The sequence below is a fragment of the Alligator sinensis genome, unplaced genomic scaffold (genome assembly GCF_000455745.1).
Source record: "Alligator sinensis unplaced genomic scaffold, ASM45574v1 scaffold83_1, whole genome shotgun sequence".
Lineage (NCBI taxonomy): Eukaryota > Metazoa > Chordata > Crocodylia > Alligatoridae > Alligator > Alligator sinensis.
The window spans coordinates 2,498,268-2,525,418 of NW_005842043.1; the positions used below are offsets into that span (position 1 = coordinate 2,498,268).

The 27,151-nt window shown below is 39.1% G+C and overlaps 1 protein-coding gene across 1 annotated transcript in view; it reads right to left on the minus strand.

Annotated features, from left to right (window-relative positions):
• AQR (aquarius intron-binding spliceosomal factor) overlaps positions 1–27,151 on the minus strand; it is a gene marked incomplete at its 5' end in the record, with an annotated part of 88,200 nt that overhangs the window by 48,375 nt on the left and 12,674 nt on the right. The window contains 11 exon segments of the mRNA XM_025203079.1: positions 3,160–3,329; positions 3,765–3,932; positions 8,630–8,808; positions 9,680–9,821; positions 12,275–12,395; positions 14,037–14,139; positions 15,599–15,702; positions 16,696–16,809; positions 20,371–20,487; positions 21,930–21,994; positions 23,598–23,674. Of these exon segments, the coding sequence (XP_025058864.1) occupies positions 3,160–3,329; positions 3,765–3,932; positions 8,630–8,808; positions 9,680–9,821; positions 12,275–12,395; positions 14,037–14,139; positions 15,599–15,702; positions 16,696–16,809; positions 20,371–20,487; positions 21,930–21,994; positions 23,598–23,674 (1,360 nt within the window).

A 27,151-nucleotide genomic window follows, 5' to 3' on the forward strand; every position in this document is an offset into this window, starting at 1 on the left:
AGGTCATTGCTCCTCTTCTCAGGGTCAAATTTGGTGATTGGTAACGAAGAAATTTTACTCCATGGTCATATTGATATTGACTATGAGGGATTTTGCCTTCCTCTGTAGTGAGGCACATGGCCTTACTTGAATCTTTCCAGGGTACTTTAACAAACCTTGCAGCAGCAGAACATTGACCACCACTGTTCCTTTGCTCTACCTGTGTTAGGGTAGGGTGCTATGTATTGTAGTTGTGTTACAGTGTTGCCTGTGTAGTTAGTAATAGATTACACAAGGATTTGTACAGGATGGTTTGGAGAGGGGTGATCCTGCCTCAGATAGGGGGTTGGACTAGATGACCTTTAGGGGTTCCTTTCAGCTATACCTTATGATTTTTTTACTTTTATGCACTTTTACACTTAACATTCCTTAAATGCAATTAATGAATTTTCTAGGATTTTAACAAGAAAAATGGTAAAATAAAAGACTGCTGCTATATTCAGTTATTCCCAGATAGCACTAGATTGCCCTGAACTGACCAATGTGCAAAGTCATTACTTCATATCAAATGCACACCTGTGTCCTATGGGGAAAGGCAAAAAGGGTCCTGTGCCTCACTCCTTATGTAACCTCACAGAACATATTACAAAGACCCCCTATTAAAATTAACATTTTACTCAGCTTTGTAATGCATGAATATAAATACATCTAATAGATTTCTTTGGAAATTCCCAACTAACAGAATCAAAAGTCAGTTGGCAATGACCTACTTTTCAACAGGATGGTCTCTAAACAACAAATTTGTGGTTTTATTTTTGCTTAGTCGGACTTTTGAATATCCAGTTTATAATAAGAACTAATCTTCAAACTGTACCAAGGAGCAGCAGTAGACAATCAGCTGTTATTGAGCTTATACAACATTAAGGTCCCCCCTTCTAGATGTTCAGGTAAAGGCGCGATATAATCTGATGCACAATCCACACAATTGCACCCCCTGCCATGCCACCCAGAGCAGAAGGCATGACTGTGGGATCCAGAATCAGATGGATCCAGCACCAACCCTGGGCTCCCCCTGCACTGACATACTAGTAGCAAGCTCCCACACCTGCAAGTGCTGCAGCTGACTGGACTCCCAGCCACAACAGCCCATGGGATGGTGCTCTGCCTGGGAGTCCTGTCAGCAGCGAAACTCCAAGCTGCAGCAATGTATGGTGCTAGCTGTGGGGGCCTATCTTGCTATACATGCAAATTAAAGCTGGATAGAAACCAGCCACAAAAGTTATTACATCTTTTCCAGCTCTAACTTGATAGTTGGTTGGACTATTTTAAGGTGTGTTAGTTAATATGCACATGTAGCTGGTCTAAATTAATTGCACAATTAACTAGGTAATTGCATAACACATGTAACATGCGGCGGAGGCCTAATAAGTGATCTTACAAACTACAGATACTTAAGAATTCTCTCTCCCTTTTGCTCTACACAAAAGTAACCTTAAAAGAAGACAGAAAAAAATGAGTTATGACCAAATAGATATTATGGAGCTTCCATCACTTTGTACTAGTGGCTCAATTGCTGAAACTTAGATTTAAAACAGTTTTCCATTAGCATAAAATTATCATGAAGTATATCTGGAAGTTAAAGGCTGCTAATCTGAATGTTTTTTAGACAGAAGATTTATTTTATGGCCCATCTAAAAACTTGGAACAGTGTAACAGGAGTAACATGAAATGATCAAGCTCCCTGAAAAAGTCTATACTAAAACTGTTATCTCATATGAAATGCTGATAAAAATGCAGGTATAGCTACTCAGGATAAGCAGCAATACATAACTAAACAATTCATAGCACTTGTTATAAAATCATCTAAAGAGAAAAAAAAATTGCATCGTTTGTTCTTTTGTCAAGACTGTAGAACATAAAAGAACACTGAACAAAAGCATTTAGAGACATAACAGGGTAAAATACTCTTATTCTAATGCAAGATGAAAAATCAATGCTGCGCTTTAAATTTGAGAACATCTGGATAACCCAAAATGTAGCAGTCCCTGATCCTAATGACTCTCAAAATACAAACTCTTGTTAGCTACTGAAGACTCTAAATAATATCAAGTGAATGGGGGCTCGTTTAGTAATTCTACAAAGAATACAAACAACACTGAATTAATAATTAAGCTATGCATGACAATAACTGTTCCTATGCTGATGTGGATAGAAAGGAGTATTGTCCTCATCCCCACCTTCCCCCAATCACATAACAAAATTACTTGATTTAGTTACTGCATCTCCCCATGTGGGCCCCATCAAACAAGTAAGAAGTTATTCTACAAGTAAGAAGTTATTCTACAAGAAGTGCAATTTGTTCCAGGAAGAGAGATAAAGCTACATTGCTATACCCATTCAAGAAATGGAGATAATGCATGTCCACCTTTCTGAGACTGCAAAAGAATTTAAAATGAGGATGCAGAACAGATGCAAAGAAGAGAAAGGAGAGGAGTCTATAAAAATGTGTACTGTTTTCAGATTATTTTTTTCTAAATGCACTCTCTCTGTGACCACAATATTTATCATCAGAAATCCGTTTGCAACTAGACTTTAGGTAAATGTAAATATGTGCACAGAAAACAACTCTGAAGTCTGAGAAAGATTACTTATTAGATTGCTTATCAAACTAATTAAATGAGAAGCAACAAGCAACATACCAATTAAGAGAAACACTAAAACATGACATTACTTAAAAAAGCAAACAGATAACTTAAAAATATCCCATGTCTACTGAATCTGATGAATGCCAACGTTTGCTCCTGTGTTACTCTTAGTAGAGGCAATATGCATTACTATGTTACTGAAGGTTTTGTGAATTGTAGCTTTAGATTTTAAAAAAATCTTTAAAATCGTAACAGTGAAGTCTTGTTCAAGCTTAAACCTGCCAAGATGTCTCAAGTGACAGCTGAAAACAATCCCTAACTGTCCAAACTGTATATTTAAGGACATTATTTCAAAATAAAGGTCTTCAAAGATTTTGTTTTATTTAATGATACTAGTTTATTAGGGAAATTAAATCCAACCATTTTTTGTCCACTGAAAAAGGTCACCTCAGTAAAAATCAAGCCTGTAGCTTTCAAGAACTGTTAACGCATTTGGATAACTATTATCCTAAAAAATAACTGTATGGTGACATACCTTAAAGTTGTTCTCTTTTGGCTTTCTCCTCATGATTATATTAAACGTCTCGTAGACATCTTCTGTTCTATTTTGAATTGTGTTTGTCATGTCCTGCTGATACTGATTAGGATCTAGAAACACTCTGTAAGTTCTAGAGTCTCCTTTAAGTCTTGGTTTGGGTTCAGGCCCTGAAAAAGAAATGGGAATCCGATAAAAGAAAGAAATCATGCTGAAAGCAAATTAAGAGTAAATCAGCACTGAATTGCGTAAATTCAGTGCGCAGATAATTTCTGTGAATCCTTAAAAGACACCACAATTAGTTTATTGGCATGCTTTCACATTATGTCTAAAAATGTTTTACAAACACGTCCATTTTATTTTAACAGAAAGAAAACACTATGGACTATGGAACTATAATGATTTATACCATCTGAAAAAAAATGGCTCATCATCTTTTCCTAAGACATACACAAAGGATTTTTGAGGAGTGTGGTAATATTTTTTTAAATTATTAATACGGTTAATATTATAGTATTTTGCAGTTAAAACATGAGAGAAGTCATTAGCTACCTCTCAAAATAAATACTTAGTCTATCAAAAAAAACAATAAAGCATCATCCTACCTTCTTCAATGACGCGGCCTTTATCATCCAACATGCCTTGGATTTCACATCCCCTGACATACACTAGGCCAATTTGCTCCACGAAGGGTCGCCTTCGATCAAATTTTGTGCCATAAGGTTGTGTGGGACGAACCGTAATCAAAAAACAAACGTCATGTTTACGGAGACCTGATTGAAAATACGGTACTTGGTTTATTCACTAATATTTGCTGTGTTGGTTCATTTACAAGCAACTGGAAATTATAAAACAGGAAACCCCTCCCCCCCCCTCCCTTTTGACTTTCAAGTAAGATCAGGAGTGACATCTGTTTAGTATTTAGAGCATTCTGTTTTAAGGCATGTGTCTTACTTACAGAGGGTCCAGAATCAGTTGTCTTTTTTACTTACTGGAATAATCCTTAGTTTATGCGAATTATATAAAAAGACACTCAGAAAATACTATAAAAATAAGGAAAAAATGGGGTGATGTGATACAGTAAATTCTCCTGCTAGACCCTGATTCAGCAGATTGCTTAAGGGATTTATTTAATATAAAGCCCATTAGTATACTTAGGCTACTGAGACTACTCACATACTTAAAATTTAGGCACATGTGTGCCTTGCTAAATCAGGAGTAAAATAAGAATCCCTGTCCTTCATTCTTATTGGCAGCTGCTGATCTCTGTGATCTTATAACCTTCCCAATATAAACGTTAACAAATATGTATGTTAATCCCATAGATGAACTATTTTCTTATTTTGCGATTTAAACAGCAGTGCAGCCATGGGGCTACAGACATTAAAAATAATAACTAATGTGAAAGTTTAATAAAGCCCCCTGTAAGACAGATGCATATTTACATTTAAATACACTAACATTTACAATTACTTGTTAATCATCCAAGAATTTAATTAACAGAATTAATAATTAGATTAACAAAACACTACAGCTACAAACACTGCTAGGATTATAAACTTCCTAGAAATGTACTTTAAAGTTTCTATGGACACATTATATTCATATTCAGTTGTTATTTTTACTTGATCACAAACCGTGGGACAAGTGGGAAAAGATCAAGAATGATGGAAATCTAACTGCTACAAAACTACTCCAGACCAGACCAGGCTGTCAGGTAATCAGCAAATAACTGTATTTAAAAGTTAAAATAAAAAATGTAAATCTGACTTTCTGGCAAGATACCACTTAACAAAGAGGGCAGGAAAAAAAGAGGAAGCAACTATAGGATCAGGGCACTTTTAGATTAGAGTTAGCATTAGAGAGCTTCATAAAGACTATGAAAAAATTAAGCCTATGGAAATGGGGGAAAGGAAAGAGAAAGGTTTGAACTATAATAACATTCTCTCAACATTCAATAAGGCCTCATGGTACCTCCCTGAAAACTTTATTTATTTTTTGCACAACTTTCTGCATATAAGCAGTATCAAACATTTTACATATATGTCCAACATCCAGCTTTTTCGACAATACCTTGGCTCATATTCTAATTATTGTGTACATACTTGCTGTTGCCTTTCTATTCCACACAAAAATTCCTACCCTTTTTTCTCCATTTGACATCAATTGACCTAATATGGAAATATTACTACTAGCAAAAAACTGTTACATAACCAAACTTGTGTTGAGACTTAAAATCCTATCAATCACAATCTAAAAGTTATTTTTATTGCTATAAACAAACAACTCTATTGCATGGTCCAATTTCAACATATGTGCTTCATGACAGCCTTTACAGATAAACACATTATCCAACTCCGGCACATCCAACAGGTGTCTCCAGAATAGGAATACTTGTATCTGTACAACTTGCCAACAAGGTCAACTCAGGTTTATTTCCCCAAGCAACAAATTGTTGCCTATAAACACTCTACTGGGAAATGTAGGATATATGATGCTGCATTCAGGAATTGCCAATATTCAAAAGGCCCGGTCTGAGAAAAACAGATTTTAAGTCAAAACTTAGCTTTCAAATCTATTATAAAATAAAGCAGATGTTCTACAGTTGATAATGGGGCACCAACAGTATGTGCAACATCCTTTCACACTTTTTGTCTGGTCTCTTCTTGTTAGCAGGCAGAGCATTACTCTTATAACACGAATTGAGTTCTATCATAATTTAAATGGTATGTGTAACTGAAATATTCAGCACCTTGACTTTGCTTCAGTGACATATCCAATTGAGCAGCTGTCATGTCAACAGTCCCACAAGTCTTAGTTATGGAGCGCTTTGGTCATCTCTATTGGTAGGATTTATTAATAAGTTATGGACTCATCAATCTTAACTTTCATAGATTCATAGATGTTAGGGTCGGAAGGGACCTCAATAGATCATCGAGTCCGACCCCCTGCATAGGCAGGAAAGAGCCCATTCCAGACCTTGGTCACTCGAACTGTGAAGAAGTTCTTCCTAATGTCCAATCTAAATCTGCTCTCTGCTAGCTTATGGCCATTATTTCTTGTAACCCCCAGGGGTGCCTTGGCGAGTAAAGCCCACCAATTCCCTTCTGTGCCCCCATGATGAACTTATAGGCAGCCACAAGGTCGCCTCTCAAACTTCTCTTGCAGAGGCTGAAGAGGTCCAGGTGCCCCAGTCTCTCCTCATAGGGTTTGGCCTGCAAGCCCTTAACCATATGAGTGGCCCTTCTCTGGACCCTCTCCAGGTTATCCACATCCCTCTTGAAGTGTGATGCCCAAAACTGCACGCAGTATTCCAACTGCGGTCTGACCAGCGCCCAATAGAGGGGAAGTATCACCTCCTTAGTGGTAAAAAACTTGTCAAAGTATCTCAAATACAAAGGCATTCTTGAAAATAAAAACAAAAGGCAGATATTTAAAATTCCCAGGAGTGGCAGACACATTATGGTAATTATCCAAATAACACTACTGATATAGGTGAGAGGTCAGAAAGCTATGGCATGCAGACCAGATTTGGCTTGCTAAATGATTTATCTGGGCTTCACCAGGCAGACAACGAGTAGCATTTCAGCACCGGATCCATTCAGCTGCATTTTGGTAGTGAGGGATTCCTATGGTGTTTGGGTCACATACACAGGTAATGGCTAAGAGGGAAGCACCAGCCCAACTCAGACTGAGCTATGTTATTTTAGCCCTGCCACACTAGAACAGTTGCCAACCCCTAATACGGGCAAACTTGTTTTGGAACTAATGCCAAAAGAGCCTATCTAAATCAGTAGGTCTGAGACCTCAAAAATAACAAAGTTACAATTTCAACTGTATTTACCCAAATCCAAGATGACCCGGAATTTAAGATGACCCCCAATAGATTCTACACATGGAAAATTTATAAATTTGCTATAGTTTTCTATGTATCAAATCTAATTATTGAAGGATTGTCTTAAATTCATCCCCACAACCACTGAAGCACGGAAAAACAACAAGAGACAGGCAATGGAAGAAGCAATGAGAGGCAGGCAGCTTGTCCCCTGCCTCTTGCAACCTACCTTCCTTTGTGCCTGGCCCCTGCAGCCTGGTAAACGGTCAAAAAAAACCTTTTTCTAGAACCGAGTAAATACAGTACACCTCTGTAAAAGCAGTCATTTTCTTGTTGCAAATTTGCAGTCACCCAATGTTCAGTCCCAGAAAAGTATTGCATCACTGGAACAATTATTACAGCCTGATCAACCTCCTACTCAGCTAGAAAACATGCACGGTCTTAATAGTGGTTCATATGGTAGTTCTGCTAGTTGGGTGAACACCACACTGACATGCTAAGGGGAATGGGTGGTTTCTGCATAGGAGGAAATGCATTAACTGGGTTCTTTCAAAAGCAACCCTTTGAAGTAAGAGACTATTGTAGTGAATGAAAGCATGAAGCTGTAGGTGGCACATTTTTGTAGAGTTTAAGATGCTGAATTGGTTAAGACATATTAATGGTCCAGAATATAAGATTAAAAGGCTGATAAGGAACAGATCCTTTTCCCCTGCCTAGGTAGAGAGAGAAGCTTTCGTTTCATATTTTCCATTTTGTTTAATATAACCCATACCTAATTCAGTATGGCTCTCTTTAGAAGTTCAACTACTTAGACCTTACCTAAATTAGTGCATTATCCAACACGTTGCACCTTTAAATCTTAGACAAGGCAAAATGTATAGTTTTGAGTATGCTACTGACTGACTAAACAGAACTGGTCTTTTAGTTCAGGTACTATAGTTTTACACTTAAATCCTAGATTCAAATCTCAACTGCTGACCCCTCACACGGCAGTTTTACAGATCCAAAAATTCTTGATGCAAATCTCAACTGTTGACGCATCCCAGGGCAGTTTTATTGACATTTTCATGTTTTATGTTATGGATGCCTGCTAATTAATGATAGTTTACATTACTGAAAACTTCATAAAGAGCTAGATGGCTGTCCCCCTGCCATAAAAAAATGGGATATTTCCAACATGTGGAATGGATCACAGTATAAAAGAATAGGTACAAACTGCCCAACTCCATTATCCAGAACATCACTGACCTGATGTAGTCATTTAAACATTAATCACCAACCAGAACCTTTCTTCTAAGTATTAGGAGGAAAGTTTGCAGCAGTTATGTCATAACTACCTTCAAGGCTAGGGTTCACGGTTTTAGACTGCATGAGAATGTAAAACAGGACTTAAGACACAAGAGAAAGCTCTCTGAGCTGGGACAGAGTATACTAGCAGTTCTGAAGCTCCTGTTAAAACTAAACTCTATAACCCAGGCCTAACCCTGGTATAGCTACTGCTATGCCTTTAAAAAAAAAAACAGGACAAGGATATTCAACACTGTAAAGATATAATGAGAGCACTATATTCATTCCAAATACTGATACTTAAGATCAAATTGAGAAGTGCTTTATTGCTGAACAAAAAACAAGTACCTTCCCATTCATCTTTGATGTTATCTCTAACATTCAAATTGATTGTAACATCTGCTCTCACTCGCATAGGCCAGTTTTCACCAATGTTGGGCTTTGCCACTTCTACAACAGTAAACGAGACAATGGGTTGTGCCATCCTTGCCCATCCACCAAACACGACTCCTCCATATTCTGATAGCCTAAAAAGTAACATTACATTACAGCCATTATTCAGTCAAGCATTTTGATTTTTTTTGAACTGCTTTATTTTAAATATCAAAATCTGCTCCTGTTATTAAAAGATAAAAAGCAGAATATCAGAATTTGAAGTCACTAAAGTAATTTTGGTGCATCCTGTAAACAAGAACCAAAACATAATGCAAATGTACTTTTTAGTTGCATATTCTTCTAGTCTTGTCAGGATATTGGTAAACTCTGAACTGATGTCTTAAAAAACAAAATCACCCAAGCAGAAAGAAACTACTACAAATGGAAAAATTATAGGGTATGAAACAGATACCATTCCATATACAGCTGTAACTGATTTGTGAAGGAAACAAGAGAATGACGACATCCAAGTAATATTTTCACACGCACTGAACACTGCCCCAACGAAGTCAGTGATGATGTTTTTATAGACATTATGGGAATACAGTTCTATCAATACCAAGTGTTTTTCAAAATCCAACATATAACTGTTGATAATTTGCATAATACTAAGAACAATTCCAATGTAGTGAAATTTTATTAGTAGCTAACAAAAACATTATCACGATGCGTCTAGAAATACTTTTCAAAATACAGTGGTCAAAAACTCTTACAAATATATCCTCCTACAGGACCAAACCATATTTTCATAACATAATTAAGAGAATCTTACACACAAAACTATGCTGCAACAAAATATTTTATATCACATACACTGTAATATATAATATTCCTATTGTATATCATATAGCCAGTTCAGCTGGTTACAACTGGGGTGATTTTTTAAAAAAAATTTTAACACATGACACCAATTACTTATTTTCAAAAAACTGGGGGTGTTTCATTTGTTTTAACCAAAATTACCAAGGTTTCATCCTGCTGACACTATCCTCAATGTCCTGTCTGATCTCATAAGTAGACTCTAAGCGGAAAAGATTGAAGTCCCGTAGCAGGTAGTCATGAAGAGTCAAAAACTGTAAATTCAGTTTAGGAAGAGCGAGACAACCTACAAAAGAAAGAGGCATTAGAAGGATTAGAATTTTCCTTCTTTTAACCCAAAAAATGTACTGGTTTTATTTAGTCACAAATACCATATGCAATTCCATCACTGAGCTAACATCACAGCACAGAATTTTTTTTTTTTTTAAATAACAGCCACACTGTACAAAACAGGCATAAGCCCTTTTTTCTAGTTTCTTAACTGACCTAGCTATACAATTTTACTCCAGTTGATGGAATATCAGCACACAACTATAGCGCTTAAAATAAACGGCACTTATCTTTGCACTGTTGTAGCAAATTATCCACAGTAGAATGTTTTCACCAGAAGCAATCATAATACCAATGATAAATGATACAATGATAATGAAATCACTGAAACCTTGAATTACTACACCCAAACTACAATTTACCATGAAACAAAAGAGCATGAGACTTTTCCATATGTCAAAAGCACTGAGGCAACTGCCTGTGTGTGAATGCTTTTATCCCCGTAAATACTGTAAGGTAAACCACTGTGGCTTAACCTCTTTTGCTGAAGGAAAGCCCCTATCTTTGCTCTGCGCCAGCAGGCTCCATGCACTTGGGACACTGAGCACAGCCCCAAGCCAGTGGCTCACGGCTGTCACGGGGGCTGGGCTGGGGCCATGCTCAGTGTCCCAGGCTAGAACAGGGACGGAGCCTACAGGCACAGAGCAGAAGCTGGGGGGGAAGCAAGGAGAGCATAGGCTGGGAGAATTGGGGCAGACAGGGGACAGTGGTGGCTGGGAGGCAGACACAAGCACAGGGCAATGACCTCCCCCTACCACCTTCCTCCCCACTGCCTCCCCCCGGAAGTGGTGGGAGGGGTGAATTAGATTAGATTCTATATATGGAAAATTAGAACAAATTTATGGTCATCTGAACTTTTGTTTTTTTATGCTGAGCATCTGCCACAGGACATGGACAAGCATACACAAGGAAAAGCTTCAAAAGGGGAGATATAGGTCTGCTGATGCTTGGCCACACCACAAGATCCTGTAGGGCTACAAGTAAGCTAAATCACTACAAATGTGACCCTGGATGAAGCAAAGTTAAAGCTGGAGCAATTCTGGTAAACTTGTATTGCTACCGGCTCATACACATGTAAGTTACAGTGAAACAGCTGCTGTCCACTCCCCAGCAGCAGCCTCCCGCTCCTTATGAAGCCATTCCAAGCATACATTTACCTCTCAGAAAAAAAGTGAAGTCAACAAAAGTGACTCATCTGCCGCTAGAAAAAAATAAGTTTGCTTTGCCCATGTTTAAACAAAGAAGTTCTGGTAATCTCTGAAGCAAGAATTTGAAATTTGGTAAGAGGTGCCATTCTGTCAGGGATATGCTGTTGTATTCCTCATGAAAATATGCCAAATTTGGAAAAAAGTGCCCAAATTTCATGTGGATTCAGCAGAGGCAACTAAGACTCCCCAAATATCAGACATGCTCTATGGCTGAGACTACAGTTATGACTCTGGGCTGTCATAGCGTGTCCTGGGTCCAGCCACATGAACTCACTGCAGGAAGGCTCTCACATGCATGCTCTCACTTAGTTTTTTGTTATGATAGAGATAAATGCCCAATATGGAAGCACCTAATAGAGACATTCTACAATAAATTAAGACAGTCATATTATACTTACAGCAGTGGTTCTTAACCTTTTGTTAGTCTCAAGGTACACCTCAGATAATGCCAACTCTTAACTTCGATTCATTTCTTCATTACAGAAAAAGTAACAGAAATTCTTTTGTTGCAAAGTCAGAAAGGCCACAACAGTCCAAGATGTTTTTGACATTATGGATTCCTATTGGAAATCTCTGGATTTATCTTGTGAATCATGTGTAGGTTGACTGCATGCCTAGTATTAAGCAATTTGCATGCCTAGTATTAAGCGGCACCTGAGGGTACCATGGCATACTGGCTAAGAATCAATGACTGGAAGTTATGGAAATAAGTTTAAATATTTAGTATCTCCATTAATAGCATATGGAAACTGAACTATTTAACAAACTTTTCAAATGTTTTTGATAATCTTTTCTGAGCATATGCAATTTTATAATTGTTAGTTCTGAGGATACACACTAGAGTTTAGGGATACTGAGATAGTAGCAGCATGGCAAGTCAGAATGCTATGGTCAACACAAAGACATACAACACAAAACTTTCTTTTAAAAAAATAGTTTTCTTGCTTCCCAATGAACATGCCAATTTCATCTGAAATTTATTGTCAATAAAAATAAAACTTTTTCTTCTAGAAAAGTTAAATGAGACTAAAATAGGCAAAAAGCAAATACTGAAATATAAATGAAAACAAATACCCAAAGAGAACCCACAGAGCAGTACTTTAAAGGTACCAAGCTATATTTAATGACCAATAAAATGAAGTGTAAATTCATTGAACTATATAGCTTTAAGAAAGATCTAAATATCTTTCAGCAAACATACCTTCTCCAGAATAGTACTCAGTTGGGACAATATTTTCATCCCAAATAATCTTCTCTGTGGGATAGAGAGGCATCTGGTTGAGCTGCTGAATCTGCGATATTCGACGCTCATGACGGGACACCTAAGAAAGAGAAAAGCCCTATTTATAGCAAATGACTCTTAAAAGCTCATTGAAGTTAAAAGACCAGGTCCATAGAGAATATGGCAAGGGCCCAGTGATATATTATCAACATTCTGAAACATTTCAACTCCAATTAAACACAAATGAAACCACACAAAGATACCATCACAGATTAGTTAACATGTAGTCCAGTAGTATCAGGTCACATATGGCTTGAGCACATAACATGAGAATGTCTCACTGCAATTTGGGTGTCTTGGTTTAAGAATTACCCAGGGTGGGGGTAATGGGGTGTTAAGAAATATATTTTTACTCCACAAAAGACAATGGTAGAAGTTTAAACCAACCTACAGATGTCCTATCCCAGCTAATTAATCAAAAGAAAAATGAAGTTGAAAGCATTTAGCTAAAATTTCCCAAAGCTTAAAGTTAAAATGAAGGTAAAGGACTTGCTGCTATCTTTTTCCCCCAATGTCAATCTTTTTTTACAACAGTTATGTTTGATATTTTACACTCAACAATATTTATAAAAACCCTCATTTGGAAAAAAGATCCACCCAATAAGATCTTTTAATGGCAGCAGGAGCATTCACAATTAGATTTAGTGCTGCTTATATACAAATACGTAAAAAATACCTTGACAATTTAAAATAAAGTCAGATACATAAAAATGAAACTCTGAAAAGCAACCAGAGCAGTGGATACATTAACATGCCACACATCTTAACTGACCATTTCAGAATTCCTTGGTCCCCCCTTCTATCTACTAACGTTAAAAGAAGATTCTCTCATCGGTGTATTGACGTCAAGCTCTTTTAAAAACCACCTAAAGTATCTGAATGTTCAGTTATCAACTGGTGTCTAAATCCATCTAAGGCAGTGGTTTTCAACCTGTGGTCTGTGGACCCCTGGGGCTATGCCCATCACCAATCAAAAGTATGTGAATCTCCACACTTACAATTCAAAGGAGTCTGGCCTGCCATTCAAAATTTTTTAGGGGTCCGCAAATGAAAAAGGCTGAAAACCACTGGTCTATGCAGCTTTCAAAATTACAGCCCATCTATATTTTTATGCAAGTCTAAGCAGCCTGATATGAAAGCATGTACACATGTTTATCAGCTCTCAAACACCTGCCCCCAGGACTCTCCTGACAGCCTCCAACATTATTGTGGCTAAGAAATGAGACTACTTCCTATTTTCCCATTTAAAGAAAGATGAGTGGTTAATTTGATTTAAAATTATAGAATAATTTCCAATTTGCCAAATCACTATATTACTGTCATTTGTAAGTAATTTTCTCAGTTAGAAGCTCCTACATAGCCTATATTATAGTTTCAGTGACCATGTCTACATGAGATCCTGACTGCGCAGCAACATCACATGGCAGAAAGCATGATGTGACGCTACTGCGCAGTCAGCATCACAGAAAGCTGTTCCTTGGTGCTACTAACTGCGCAGTAATTCCAGTTACTGTGCAATCATTTTGTACTTGTTTATATAAATAGGTACCAAATGACTGCACAGCAACGACTGCACAGTCAGCATCTTGTGTAGACATGGCCAGCATTTGTGATCTTACTCCAGTCAAGGAAAAAAAAATCAAAACAAGTAAGAAATTCAAATAGCACTGGTGTGGTTTACCAGCAATTCTAGCAGCAACTCTTTTTCATAGCTTGTATCTTCCCCTTCCTGTAAAGTTGGTAACAAGCAGAGGTATGATGCCACCTGGTGGAGCGTGTTTGAACTGCACAGAATAAAAACAGACAAAAGTTGCTATGTAATTTTTTTTTACTTTTAGAGAAGCTGTTAAAACATACTAAACGGCTTGTGTTCTCTAACTATAAAAACCACGTACCAAGAAAAAAAGCCTTAGCATGGCTTATAAACATTTTTTAGTCAGTAAGCCCAGTAATTTCCAGGAAAGATCAATGTAGCATTTACACAATTATAAAAGTGATCAAAAAAATGACAGCCGGAGAACACCTTCAGAAAGACTTTGATTACAAGAACAGAAAAATACAGTCAAATTTTCTAGTTAACATCTTAATTTTCATCATTATTTCATTGATTCAATAGCAGTGGTTAGGCACCTTAACTGTCAGAACAAGTACATGGTTTGTTTTTTATATCTCCCCTCCCTTCCCCCGCAACTCCCAATCAAGAAATGTTGTCATGGTATCAGTAATTCCATCGCTGATCTTAATGCTGCATATAACAACAACTTAGGGCCAAGATCATTCTTCATGTTCAGGCTAATTATTAACCATTCATCCCCAAGAAATGTCTTGAGGTATGCCTAGTTTTGCTTTGGGGCCTTACGCTGCAAACACACACGCAGGTACCTTTCCTCAAACAATTACATACTAATAAGTATTTATACTGCACATAGCTCCAATGAAGTCAAGAGATTAAAGGCCTCCAGATAAATGACAGATAAACTAGGTCTGAGAATCCTTGATTTACACTACCACATTTTGATATAAGACTTTTGAGTCCATGTCCTCTATAACCAAACTCCCCCCACACCCTCACTTTCTGCTTACACCATCTCTTCCACACTAAAGGAGTTACTGCCACTGCCCATGAGAAAGTGCATGTAGACACTCCTGATCCTTCTCCTGGCTTTAGCAGCCAATTCAGCAAATGGTACCTTCCCAAAGGGCCCTTTGTGATCAGTTAAAGCAGCTGCTACAGTGGGACTGCAGAGCAGTCAGAAACACATGGATATGTAAGCTTTTTAGAGGCTCTGCAGGGACAGCTGCTATCTGCAGTCAGAACTTCTTTCAGCATAACCCAAGTAAGTGTATACAAGGCCTCAGACTCCCCAGACAGTAAAAGCAATACAAACAATTTGCCTAAAGTCACCCAGCCAATTAGAGGTGCACTGATAGAGATTCTTGGGGCTGATACCGATAGTCGATTTAAGGAGGCACATTGGCCGAAAGCGATCAGATTTCTGATACATAGCCTGGCAGCTTGTAGAGTAGTGTTCAGCTGGTAAGCCTGTTGTGATGGAAGGGAAGGGGCGTGGGGGCAGGCAGGGGGGTAGATCGAGGTCCCTGCAGTGAGAGAGGGACAGGGACTAGGGTAGGCGCTGACCAGCTGCGGCGGGGTAGGGTGGGATGGGATGGAGGCTGGGAAACAAAAAGATAGGAAGGACAAAACTTGAAAAAGAAAAGTTAAATTCTAATTTGTTGCTTTACCTCAGTGGTCCAAAGAACGTCAACAACGAGTCACGTGTGTCAACCGCTGCCACGTTTGAGAGAGCAAAGTCATAGAGTTCTGGGAAATGTGCAAAAGCCGCTCTCTAAAAATGCCCACAAAATTCAGTGAGATATTCAACCAACATTGTCTACATATTAAGTCCAAATATAACAGCGAAAAATACATTGACAAGTTAAGCAGTAAAAAAAGAGAATGGCACAAAACATGAATATTCTTGAACTGCATCTTCCTGCATATATGAAAGCACTACCAGAGGAGGAATAAAAAAAACCCAACTGTTCACAATGAAGATGTTCATTTTTTTACTTCCTGCTTCTCTAAGGTGCATCTTTTCCAAACACATTTCAAAGCTAGACAATACTGCTAAGAAAACACCCTCACAAAGGATAGCAATTTAAATCCGAGCAAGATTTGACAAGACCATAAAAAACTTGGTGATTTCATCCACCAAGGTTTCTTGATTTTTGAAGTAAAAATGGATACGAAAAAAATCAAAGAACCTTAGAGGTTGCAGTTCTGACTTGCTGTGAACACCTAAAGAGAAATAATTTCATGGTCTAATTAACACCATTCAAAGTATTTGTATTTATAATCGTATGAAAAACGTATCAAGGCATCTTTAAATGAACACAGGTAATGAGGACCTTGGTTTTACATCCCATCTGAAAGATAGCACTTTTAACAGCACACACTTATTCTGAGGAAAATGCCACCTACTGAATAATCACTTCCTAGTGCACCTAGCTTTTCAGTCCAAATAGTCTTGATTGACCCTTGTTAGTTAATGAGTTGACAAGATCCAAACTGGAAAGAGTACTGTTTTACAGCAAAAAACAGACCCACTAATCTCTACACACTGACTGGCTATCTACACGCATAAAATTTGAAATGTGTTCCATGAAAGCCTTCAGGATCTTTGAGTAAAGGTATTCAAATTAAATATTAGTTTAAACACTATTTCTTGAATACAGCAGGAAAAAAACCCAAGAAGTTTCTTTCTAAGAACACCAGAATCACAACCTTCGTTGCAAATTCAGGTTTAAAAAATAAAATTGAAACTCAGGCTTTTACCTACCTGTAGAGAAGTAATTCTATCATAGTGAATTGTAGTCATTTCATTTGCAGTCAAAGCATTTCCAGTCTGGTCATTGATTTCAAAGCCAGTATAGAATTTAAGCATATCTAAAAGCTGAAATAAAAGTACATGAAGTTTAGAGATGTGTATGACAATGGGGTATATAACTGCAATAAAAGACCCTTAGTAAAAGGGATTAAATCTAACTTCACAAATTTAAAAACCTTGGAAGATGCATTTTTAGCAAGATATAGGTGGACATTAAAGCAAAACAATAAAAAACTTGAATGGACTATGTTAAAAAGCTATGTTAAAAATAACTTGAAAATTATTTAATCTAACAGCTTTACTACATTTTAAGACAATCACAGTATAACCCAGAACATCTACCTGTTCAAACATATGCAGAGAGTTGTACAATTTAATTACAGATCTCCATATGGCAATGTTATCCTTCTGTCCATAGGCATATTATACTGAATGCTATTCAGATTAATCCTTAGACAAAGGATATACTTGTATAATGAATTATTCAAGTACTACTTGATTACACAGTACCATTTTAAGAAGGACAATACAGGGTGGATAAAAATCAATGATTTAAAAAAAACAAACAAACAAAAAATTGATTTTTAAATTTAAAATCAGATTTTTTAAATTTAATCATGTTTTGATTCTTTTGTCAAGATGCTTTAAAAAAAACCCCTATATAAATATAGCTTTAATTTAAGATATGTTAAAAGCTCAAAGATATCATCATGGAATAGGGATTATGACTTCTAATTATATACTATTTGAGACAATATATTCATATAACCTTTTCAGAAACGTTTTATAAATAGGTGACAACAGGCCACGGACTATATTAGGGGCCCAATCTTATGGGCTTCCCTGAGGCTCCTCTACAGATTAGTAAAGATGAAAGAAAACCACTCTACCCAATGGGACTAGATCGGGGTGGGCAAAATGCAGCCCAGGGGCTAGATGTGGCCCACCAAGCCATTCTGTCCAGCCTGCGGGGTCCCTAAAAAATTTAGTAAATTAATATTTATCTGCCCTAGGCTGCCTGTCACGTGGCCCTCAATAGCTTGCCAAAACTCAGTAAGTGGCCCTCTGCCCAAAATAATTGCCCACCCCTTGTCTAGAAGATCCCACCAAGCATCTCTGTGATGCTTAGTTTCAGTTCTCAGACTATGGATTTGCCTCCAGAGATAACATCCTTGTTAACAGCAGTATATGGAGATAAGAGATAACAGACCTGATTACCCACCCATCAGCCCTCTTGTCTCTTTGCAAGTCTGTGTACAGAGTCAAGCTCTTACCTCTGTCTAAAAGTGCAAAGTTTCAAGAAGTTAAATGAATAAAGGACATTGAATAACAATAATGCATTTTTTTGTAGAAACCAAGGATTAAATCAAGGCTTCCTGACCAGTGATTTAAATTGATCTGATTTAAACCAAGCCCACCCTGGAAAAATCTCTCAGAAACATTCAAATATGTTAACAAGCCAGATAAAATCACATGCCTTAAGGTAGTCATCTCTTTCAAACAAACTGAAATAATAACAATTAAAAAGCAATGGTTATCAAAGAAGTTCATATAGAAGCTAAAGCAGAGACCATCTGCACAGATTACATCTATGCTGTTCAATTACAATAAAGGCAATGCTGTACTAGCAAACCACACCTGCTCCATGCATAGTATTTCATGAACCAGAAAATGTAGTCACATTAGGATGATACTGAGTGCACACCAGTAAGCTCTTCCTCTCAATACAGCTTATTAGTACACACAGGCAAACTAAGGCAGCTAGTTACATTACTTGGGGTTTGAGAAATAATGTATGCTGACTGGGCAGGGTGTCAATATACCACTTCCAGGCACCATATTTGAGAATAATAAACAAAGCACCATAAACAAACCTTTAGGAAACTTAGCTTAGTTGCAGACAAGGTTCCTTGGGTGAATTTGATATCTTTTATTAGACCAACCCAAATGGTTGGAGAATAGTTATTAAGCAAGCTTTCGGGTTCAAAAACCCTTCATCAGGCTAAGGAAGCTTCAGCAGTTGGTGTGTGCTCTTCCTGCTTAGTTGCAGTGTGATGAAGCTGCAAAAATATCTTAAAGTAGCTTCATTTATATAACTAAGCTGTACTCTCTATAAATAGTTGCATAAGAAATGCAATGAAATGACAATGAATTTACCTGCTGGTTATAAGCTGGTGAGGGCAGTTTTAACAGTGCCACTATTCAAATTTTATATTACTGAAGTAGGATTTCAAGAACCCCTCTAATAAAAATGAAATGAAAATAAGCAACAACTTCTTGGAATATATGGAACACTATGGCCACATATAGGTGCTACATCTGTATGGGAGAAAAGCATGTCTCCTAGCACAAGGAGTGTACATCCTTCAAGGGCTTTATGTGAAAGAAAAATTGTTCTTCCTCAAAGAAGTTCTACCTCTCCCAACACTTCTTTCTGATTCAGAAAGCATCCAACAGTTCCTCCTCTCCCTCCAAGGGAGAGGAGAGGAGGGAGATCACTGGCTGCCTGACTGGCTACCAGTGACTGGTGGGACAAGGGAGGGGAGGGGAGAGAGACATTCTCCCGCAGCAGGAGAAGAGTCTAAAGCTGAAACACGACACGCAAAACTTAGTGATGCATGATTTAGTGACGTTCACTCAGGAGGCAGATGTGTCTGGGTTCCAGACCTTGGAAGAATGTGCCCCAGCAATTCCCCAGTTCCCAGCCCCTGGATTTTAAATGCCATTCCCATCATCCAGCTGGGCTGTGAGGCAGGTATTGCAAATCCCACAGCACCTGGAACCATGACAGGGAAGGTGTTGCCACCACTAGGAGGTGTGGAATACAAAGCCACAGGATCTGAGAAAGCTAACCCTGTCCTCAGACTGTAAATGCTACCCTGCCCACTTCCCCAAGGGCTTTAAATTCTGTGTGCTGCTGCCAGTTGGGGCAATTTAGAAGCCAGAGAGCCAGGACCCAGGGTTGGTGAAGCTATCTCCAGCCTTACTTTCCTGTGCCTCTGGCTTTAAATCACCATATGTCCAGCCTGCCTGGGTTAGAAAAACAGTAATTTAAAACCATGGGGCTGCCTCTTTACAGCCTGCTCCCTTCCCAGGCAGGAGAGGGCAGGCTGTCAATTAATGGGCTTCCCTAAAGTCACAGCTGGTCCAGTGAGCAGCTCTAACAACCCAGAAAATTTCCCTGTGTAGCTCTCCAGCCAGGAGACTGGAATGCATATACAACACTCCAGCTCCGAAAAATATCTTGGAATAAATTCTTACCAGCAGAAATGAACACCTGTCAGTGGCTTATGTCTGCACAAATGCAGAGGGCTGATAAACTAAAAAAATGCATTATAAAGTAGCTAAAGTAGCAGGATTTTGGTCCCAAAAGGTACCTTTCCATCATAAAGAATCAAAATCCCATGCAGCACCTCTGGATGTCAAGACCCAAGTTTATCTGAATGTAACCAACTAAGAAATGGACTGTGCTACTTTAGACAGTTCAATGCAACTGAAAATGAACACATACCAGAAGAGAAAGTTTCTCTCTTTTCAATGGGCACAACTGCATAATATAAAAACAGAAACATTTTCATTCACCTGAGAATCGAGAAACACTTCATTACTATAAACATTAAAGATTACCTGGCAGAAGAGATGGCCCTCTTTTTCCCTTTTAGCAAGATTGGACAGGTAACAGTGAACAACAAGATGGGAGTCATCTAATACTGTATTAAACCAGCGCCGGGTGGGCAGCAAGGCCTAGAACACATAAGTCTGTATTAGCAGTCTTATCATGCAGTGGCTCCCTACCTGCTTATTTTGAAAATAAAAGGCAAAGATTAAATGCTGAGTAACTAGCAGGTGATATTATTTATGTTACTTATGCAGCAGATTGTCCTAATGACTCTAATGTGCCAATTCCAATCCAGACACTAACTCTTCTGTAATGCCCAAAGCACAGACAAGACGAACATAAAATTTACTGTTTGTAAGCCTTTGGTTTAAGATTCAGCATGCTACCATTTTAGCATATTTTCCTCCTTTGAATTTCACCCTGTATTTGCAAAAGTTTGGCTTTCATACTTAGGCAGGTGTTTCTAGTTACTAAGATCCTAGCAAAGTTTATTAAAGAAACATTTAACATCTGTATGCCCTTTATCACTCAGTATGAACTGAAGTACCCATATTTTTTGTTCCTGTAAACATCAGTGTGTTTACTAACATTGAAATGATTTAAAACAATATAAATGAAATAATATTCAGTAGCGAAAATCAACTAAAATTTGTCAATTATAAAACTTCTATTTAGTTAGACAATGCAAACATTTCACCGTAGGATCTATCTACCTTTTGTTCTCACAAAGTTTTGGCAAGAGAAACAGTTTCTTTCAGCACTACATCCACTAACATTTAATGAATTCATCACAGTATTTAATACATGAAGCCATTACCTATCCCAAAGGCTTATTCACTGTGTGTATAATGGGAAAGTTGAAACTTTTAATTAAGAGTGAAATCTTCAAATTAATTTTTGAGTCTCTTGGACAGCGTTGTCAAGTCCACAAGTTTTCACTAACCACATTTAATTTAAGAAATGATGGGCAACTACAAATCGGTTGGCTTTAAGAGGTACCTGTGCATTTTAAAGCTGCTAGTGAACTGTTTGAAATGGCTTAATGTGACAGCTTTTGTTATGGATTCAAAGCTTTGAACATTTTAATTGTTTGACAAAATTACTGCCTCAGTTCTAATACAGTCAAGCTTTAACTGGTCAGCTGAAGTTCTGTCTCTTCTGCACACTGGGAATTTAGCTATATTACAGCTACTGAGAATTGGTCACCTCCAACTCTCACATGCACAAACTCCTAATTACAAACAGGCAAGCAACCACTTGCACAGGTTCAGCCAAACCAGTTTCTAAAAGGAGGTAAACTACATAAGTGCAAACCAGGACTTATAATGTAGGTAAGATCAAGTTCTGCAGTTCACTATTCAGTGGATATGGCAACACTCGCTAAGTTACCGCGGCCTAGTTTTGGTAATATGACATAAGAAAATTATGTTCACTAGACACAGAAGTTTAACCCATATCTGTCTGAAACAGTCTGGAAGCAAAGAGTTGAAGGTAAACACTGAGTATTTGCTCATTCCAAAAAAAATGACCGCTTGTGGTCAAACATTTTGTTTTATGGGTTTCTTACCTCTAAATCTATCGTAAGTTCAATGAATCTTTCACAGTAATGAACTTGGTCCATGGAAACAGGACCTAAGCACAAGAAAAAAAAGGAAGTCTGAAACTCCTCTATTCTTCAATATTATACATTTTCACCTTAAGTTTTAAAAACTGTCATCATATTTCTAATATTTCAACAAGAACTAAACACCTGGAGCTGACAGGCTTGTTAGCTACTATTGTGTATTAGATTAACACAGTAGATTACAGGCTGAATCTTCCAGGGATCTGAAGCATTTGCCCATAACAAGAGTAGATTTTGGGTGAAACACCCATGAATAGGATTTTCAGAATGCACTAGTAATTTTAAGTACCTTAATTTAAGGGTGGGCAATTTGAGATGCTATAAAGGGATCTGACTACTCAAAAATGTTCATGGTCTGCCTTCAGACTTTAAAGGGCTTGGCTTTCAAACAGTATAAAATCTGAAAATCCCAAAAGTGACATGTCAATTTGTATGGCTTTTTAAAAATATAGTCTTTGCAGTTGTAGAAACAGTCAGTTTAGAAATTTCAAATTTTCCCAAGCTGCAAGTCTCCTGGGCTGACAGAGAATCAACAGCAAGACTATTCACAACAACCAGGTCACCAGAAGGAACAAACCAAATGCACCCACTACTATACAGATATAGTGTGGATGCCTAAAAGGTGCAGTGAGATTCCTTCTCCTAGCCCCTATGAAATCTCCCTGCATCTACCTTGGTGACTCCAGATTAGCACCAGAGGCTGCCTTAAATGACATGTCCAAAGTTACGTCACAAAGCTAATACAGGAAGGAATCATGGTTTACTTAAATAAATATCCCTTGATGAAGTGCCAATGGGTGGACAAGAAAAACATCATTCAAACAGATTAAAAGTATAACTTACTATAAATCTAAACAAATAAAACCTATCAAAGTAAAAAGGGACAAGAGGACAAATTAAAATAAACAGGGGCCCAGAATAGTTAAAAAAAACTAAAAAAAAACAAAAAAAGGCCCCCCCCTTCCCCCCCCCCCAAAAAAAAAAACTAGGCTTGAGGCATTTGCATGCTTTTGTTTTGTTTTAAAGTAAAGAAAAAAAGATGCGCCCTGAAGGATGTACAATGTAGGGCTAATAATGATCTACTGATTATTACTGAAGATTTTCTCTCTGGCAGGACTAGGTGCAAGAGACTCAACCTGGAGCAGAGGAAATTTAGGTTGGAAATTAGGAGGAACTTTCTGACTATGATGGTGGTCAAGCATTAGAACAGGCTACCTAGAAAAGCTGTGGGATCTCCATCCCTGGAAATTCTTAGGAGTAGGTTGGACAGACACTTGGCTGGATGGTTTAGTCAGGGATGAGACCTAAGCACATGCTGAAATGCATCATTAAGTTCCAAGACAATGAACTCAAATGTTTTGCTTAATTGGGTAATTAAAGGAGGAAAGAAACTTTTGCAAAGTAACATGTTTTTTAAATTAAATTATATGGATTCATAAAGGTGGACACCAAGGTACACATACAATCTTACTGACATAAATGGGGCTCTACAGTGACAACAGTCTGCCTCACCTACTGGATCATATCCCAAAGGAAGAGTTGGCTCAACATCCTTAGAGTCTCTAAATGATACACACACAAAAACATACAATCACATACACACTTACATACCTGAGACAGGTATTGATTTTAGCACAGAGAGAAATTTCTGGATGAGCTGTGAAAGGAATCTTCTTTCTTGGTATACCCTAAAATTAGACAAAATTAGTATTACAAAAATTCAAACCAAAGAATATTACATCTACTATCAGTATAACAGGATATTAAGTCAATTCATAAGTTTAATTTCAGAGATTCATAGATGCTAGGGTTGGAAGGGACCTCTCAACAGATCATCAAGTCCGACCCCCTGCCTAGGCAGGAGAGTGCTGGGGTCAGATGTCCCCAGCCAGATGCCTATCCGTAATTTATCCACCTGTCACTTCACTCACTCTTACTTGACCCAGCCAGGACTTGAACTCTGATCTCCCACATAGTGGGGACTCTACCACACAGCCACCAGGGCTGGAACCAATATTCTGACCAATTTGTGCTGGGACCAGTGCTGAGCAATTTATTATGGTCAACATTTTTGTAAAAGTTTCCCAAAGCTTTGTGATTTATGTTAGCAATAATATATCCTTTTTTTAAAAATGCACAGCAAAAAATAATTTTTCTTTATTGCCAGTGACTAACATGGTAGCAAAGGCAACATTTGTATGCTCACTGCATATAAATGACTCACCAATTACCAGACTAGTAATGAGGAGTTATAGAATGTGTTGATACATCGCCTGTACCTCCTTGCCCCACCCCACCTCTAGCCAGGTGGTGACCCAGGTATCGAAGGAAGTTTAAAAAGCCTGCCCCAATGAAACAGTCCCCCAAAAGGAACAAATGCAAGAAAAACTTTAGAAGTTTTAAAAAACTAAATACTGACAACGCAAATAATTTAAAGCAGGAATGTATCTGTATGCATGTATCTATCTATACAGTCCAATAAAATACTTAGCCTAAATAAAAATAATCTTAAAACCTAAATTTCTAAGTTCTAAAATATTAAAAGCCACTAATGGGTGGCCAGTGTTAGGGACAGCTGTACCCAAGTTTGAGACTAAGTTCCAAAGAAATAAGGAGCTTTTTACATCAGCTGAAGGGAACCTTAGCCTAAACATGAGTTCACTTCAGGAGGAAGCTTGTCTTAAAGCAGTACCCAATTTTATCCCCTCCACACAACATAAACCATATGAAGCTCCAAAATAAATAATTACAACACAAATATGGTAAAAAGGATGCACCTAAGTAACCCTGCAGTCAAGATGAAGCCCACTGACCTAATGCTGATCTAGGTGGCAAAGAGCTGACCTAACTAACTTAGACTTGACCTTTCCCTTTCACTTATAACTTCATTTAATGCTGCTTCCATTAATCTTGCTTGTTAGTAGGGTGAATAAAAAAAATCAATGATTTATTTAAATAAAAAAACACTGATTTATTTAAATGTTTTTTTTTATTTAATTGTATGTTTTGATTTTTTGTTAAGATGCTTTTTAAAAAAATAAATGTATAAAGATAGTTTTAATTCAAAATATGTTAAACCTCAAAGACATCATCATGGAATATTCAGTTGGTCTAATAAACAATATCTCATCTACTCAAAGAACCTTGCCAGCCTCATCATGGAATAGGGATTATGACGTCTAATTATATACTATTTGAGACAATATATTCATGTAACCTTTTCAGAAAAGTTTTATAAATAGGTCACAACAGGCCATGGACTATATTAGGGACTCCATCTTATGGGCTTCCCAGAGGCTCCTCTATAGATTAGTAAAGATTAATGAAACCCACTCTACCCAATGGGACTCAGTGCTCATCTAGATTCTAGAAGATGCTACTAAGCATCTCTGTGATGTTTAGTTTCAGTTCTCAAACTGTGGATTTGTGTCTCCAGAGATCATAGGTAGACAAGGATCACAGGCAGACAAAGGTAGATGTGGTATCTTTTATTAGAGCAACTAAATAGTTGGAAAAATTGTTCTTTGCAGCTTTCGGGCACAAACACCCTTCTCTTCAGGCATACGGAGAGTTTGTCGTCTCCAGAGATAACATTCTTGTTAACAGCAGTATATAGAGATGAGACACCTGATTATCAGGGATCCAGGTTTTCTGTTTCCCGGAAAAAAAGAGTAAACCACAGATTTTGCCTTTTACCAGAGGCAAACGTGGATTTCTTGATTTATCAGAGAAACCCATGGACAGAGTTGACCTGAGCAAGGTGCAGGGCCCAGGGTAAATCAGCTTGTCCACTGGCAGCGTAGATTTGCCATGGCCACTACACCCGACCCCACAAACAGTGGGGCCTGGGACAGTTGCCCCAATTGCTGCACCGCCGCCCCCCCGACAGCCCTGCCCTCAGATTTTACAGTTTTGCAATGAGCTCCCCTGCAGGCTGGCAGAGAGCAGGAGGAAGGTGGTGAGACAGGGGGCACCATGTGCATAAACATGCACATGGCCCCTGGCAGCCTGCAGAGCAGCTCAAGCAGGTAAGTGGGGGAGGGAGAGGGGGACTGAGGCCCCTATAGGGAGGGAGGGAGGGAGCTGGGCAGGGCTGGGGCTGCTGCCCAGCCGGGCGGTGCTTGGGGCGCAGGACCACAATGCACAGCTGCAAAGCCTCAGCAGGGAGAAGGATGGGGTCGTGGGTGCCTCATCCAGGGAAGGGGGAGGGCCGGCTCCCCGCTGCCATGCGCACTCCCAGGGGCGGGGGTATCTGTGCCCCACAGATCTGTACACGGGGCAGAAGAAGGCTGCAAGATTGGGTCCCTGCCCTGCTTCCCTGGGACCTCCACAGTGCAGTGGGCACAACACGGTGCTGCAGGGCACAGCGGGGCTACCAGGGATCTCCTCGCCACTGAGAGCTCCACACTGCCCTGGGGACGAGCCACCTGTGCATGCCACTGCTTTGAGGGGTGCAACCCCGCACTGCTGCTCTCACCGCAGCCCTGCACTCAGGAGGTGCATCGCCAGGGCAGCGCGGAGCTCACAGCAACCAGCAGCTTCTCTGTGCAGCTCTGCTGCTTCCTGCCATGTTGAGTTGTGCCCAATGGGCTGCGGAGGCCCTGGGGGAGGGATGCAGGGAGTCAGGGAACAACAGGCCTGGACACAGAAGCTGCTTGCTGCTGCAAACTCCGCACTGCTTCCCTCCCCCAGGGCCTCTACAACCTAGCAGGCACGACCCAGTGTAGCAGGGAGCAGCAGAGCCACATGGAGAAGCTGCTCACTGCTGCAAGCTCTACGCTGCCCTGGCGCTGGGCTGTAGTGAGAGCAGCAGCATGGGTTTGCTCCCCTCAAAGCAGCGGCACACACAGGAGGCACGTTGCCAGGGCAGTGCAGAGCTTGCAGAGGTGAGGAGATCCCCACACAGCCCTGCTGTTCCCTGCCACGCCAGGTCATGACCATTGGGCTGCAGAGGCTCCAGGGGAGGGAAGCAGGGCAGGAGCCTAAGCCCACAGGCTGCACCCACCCTGCATACAGATCTGGGTGGTGCAGGCCCCTCCTGTCCCCAGGTGTGTGCACAGTGGCAGGAAGCTACCTAGCTCGAGCAGGCAGCAGGGGGGACTGGGGGCAGGGGGCTGAGGACCCAGGTTCATAGTCATGGCAAATGGGGGCCCCCCTCCGGCAGG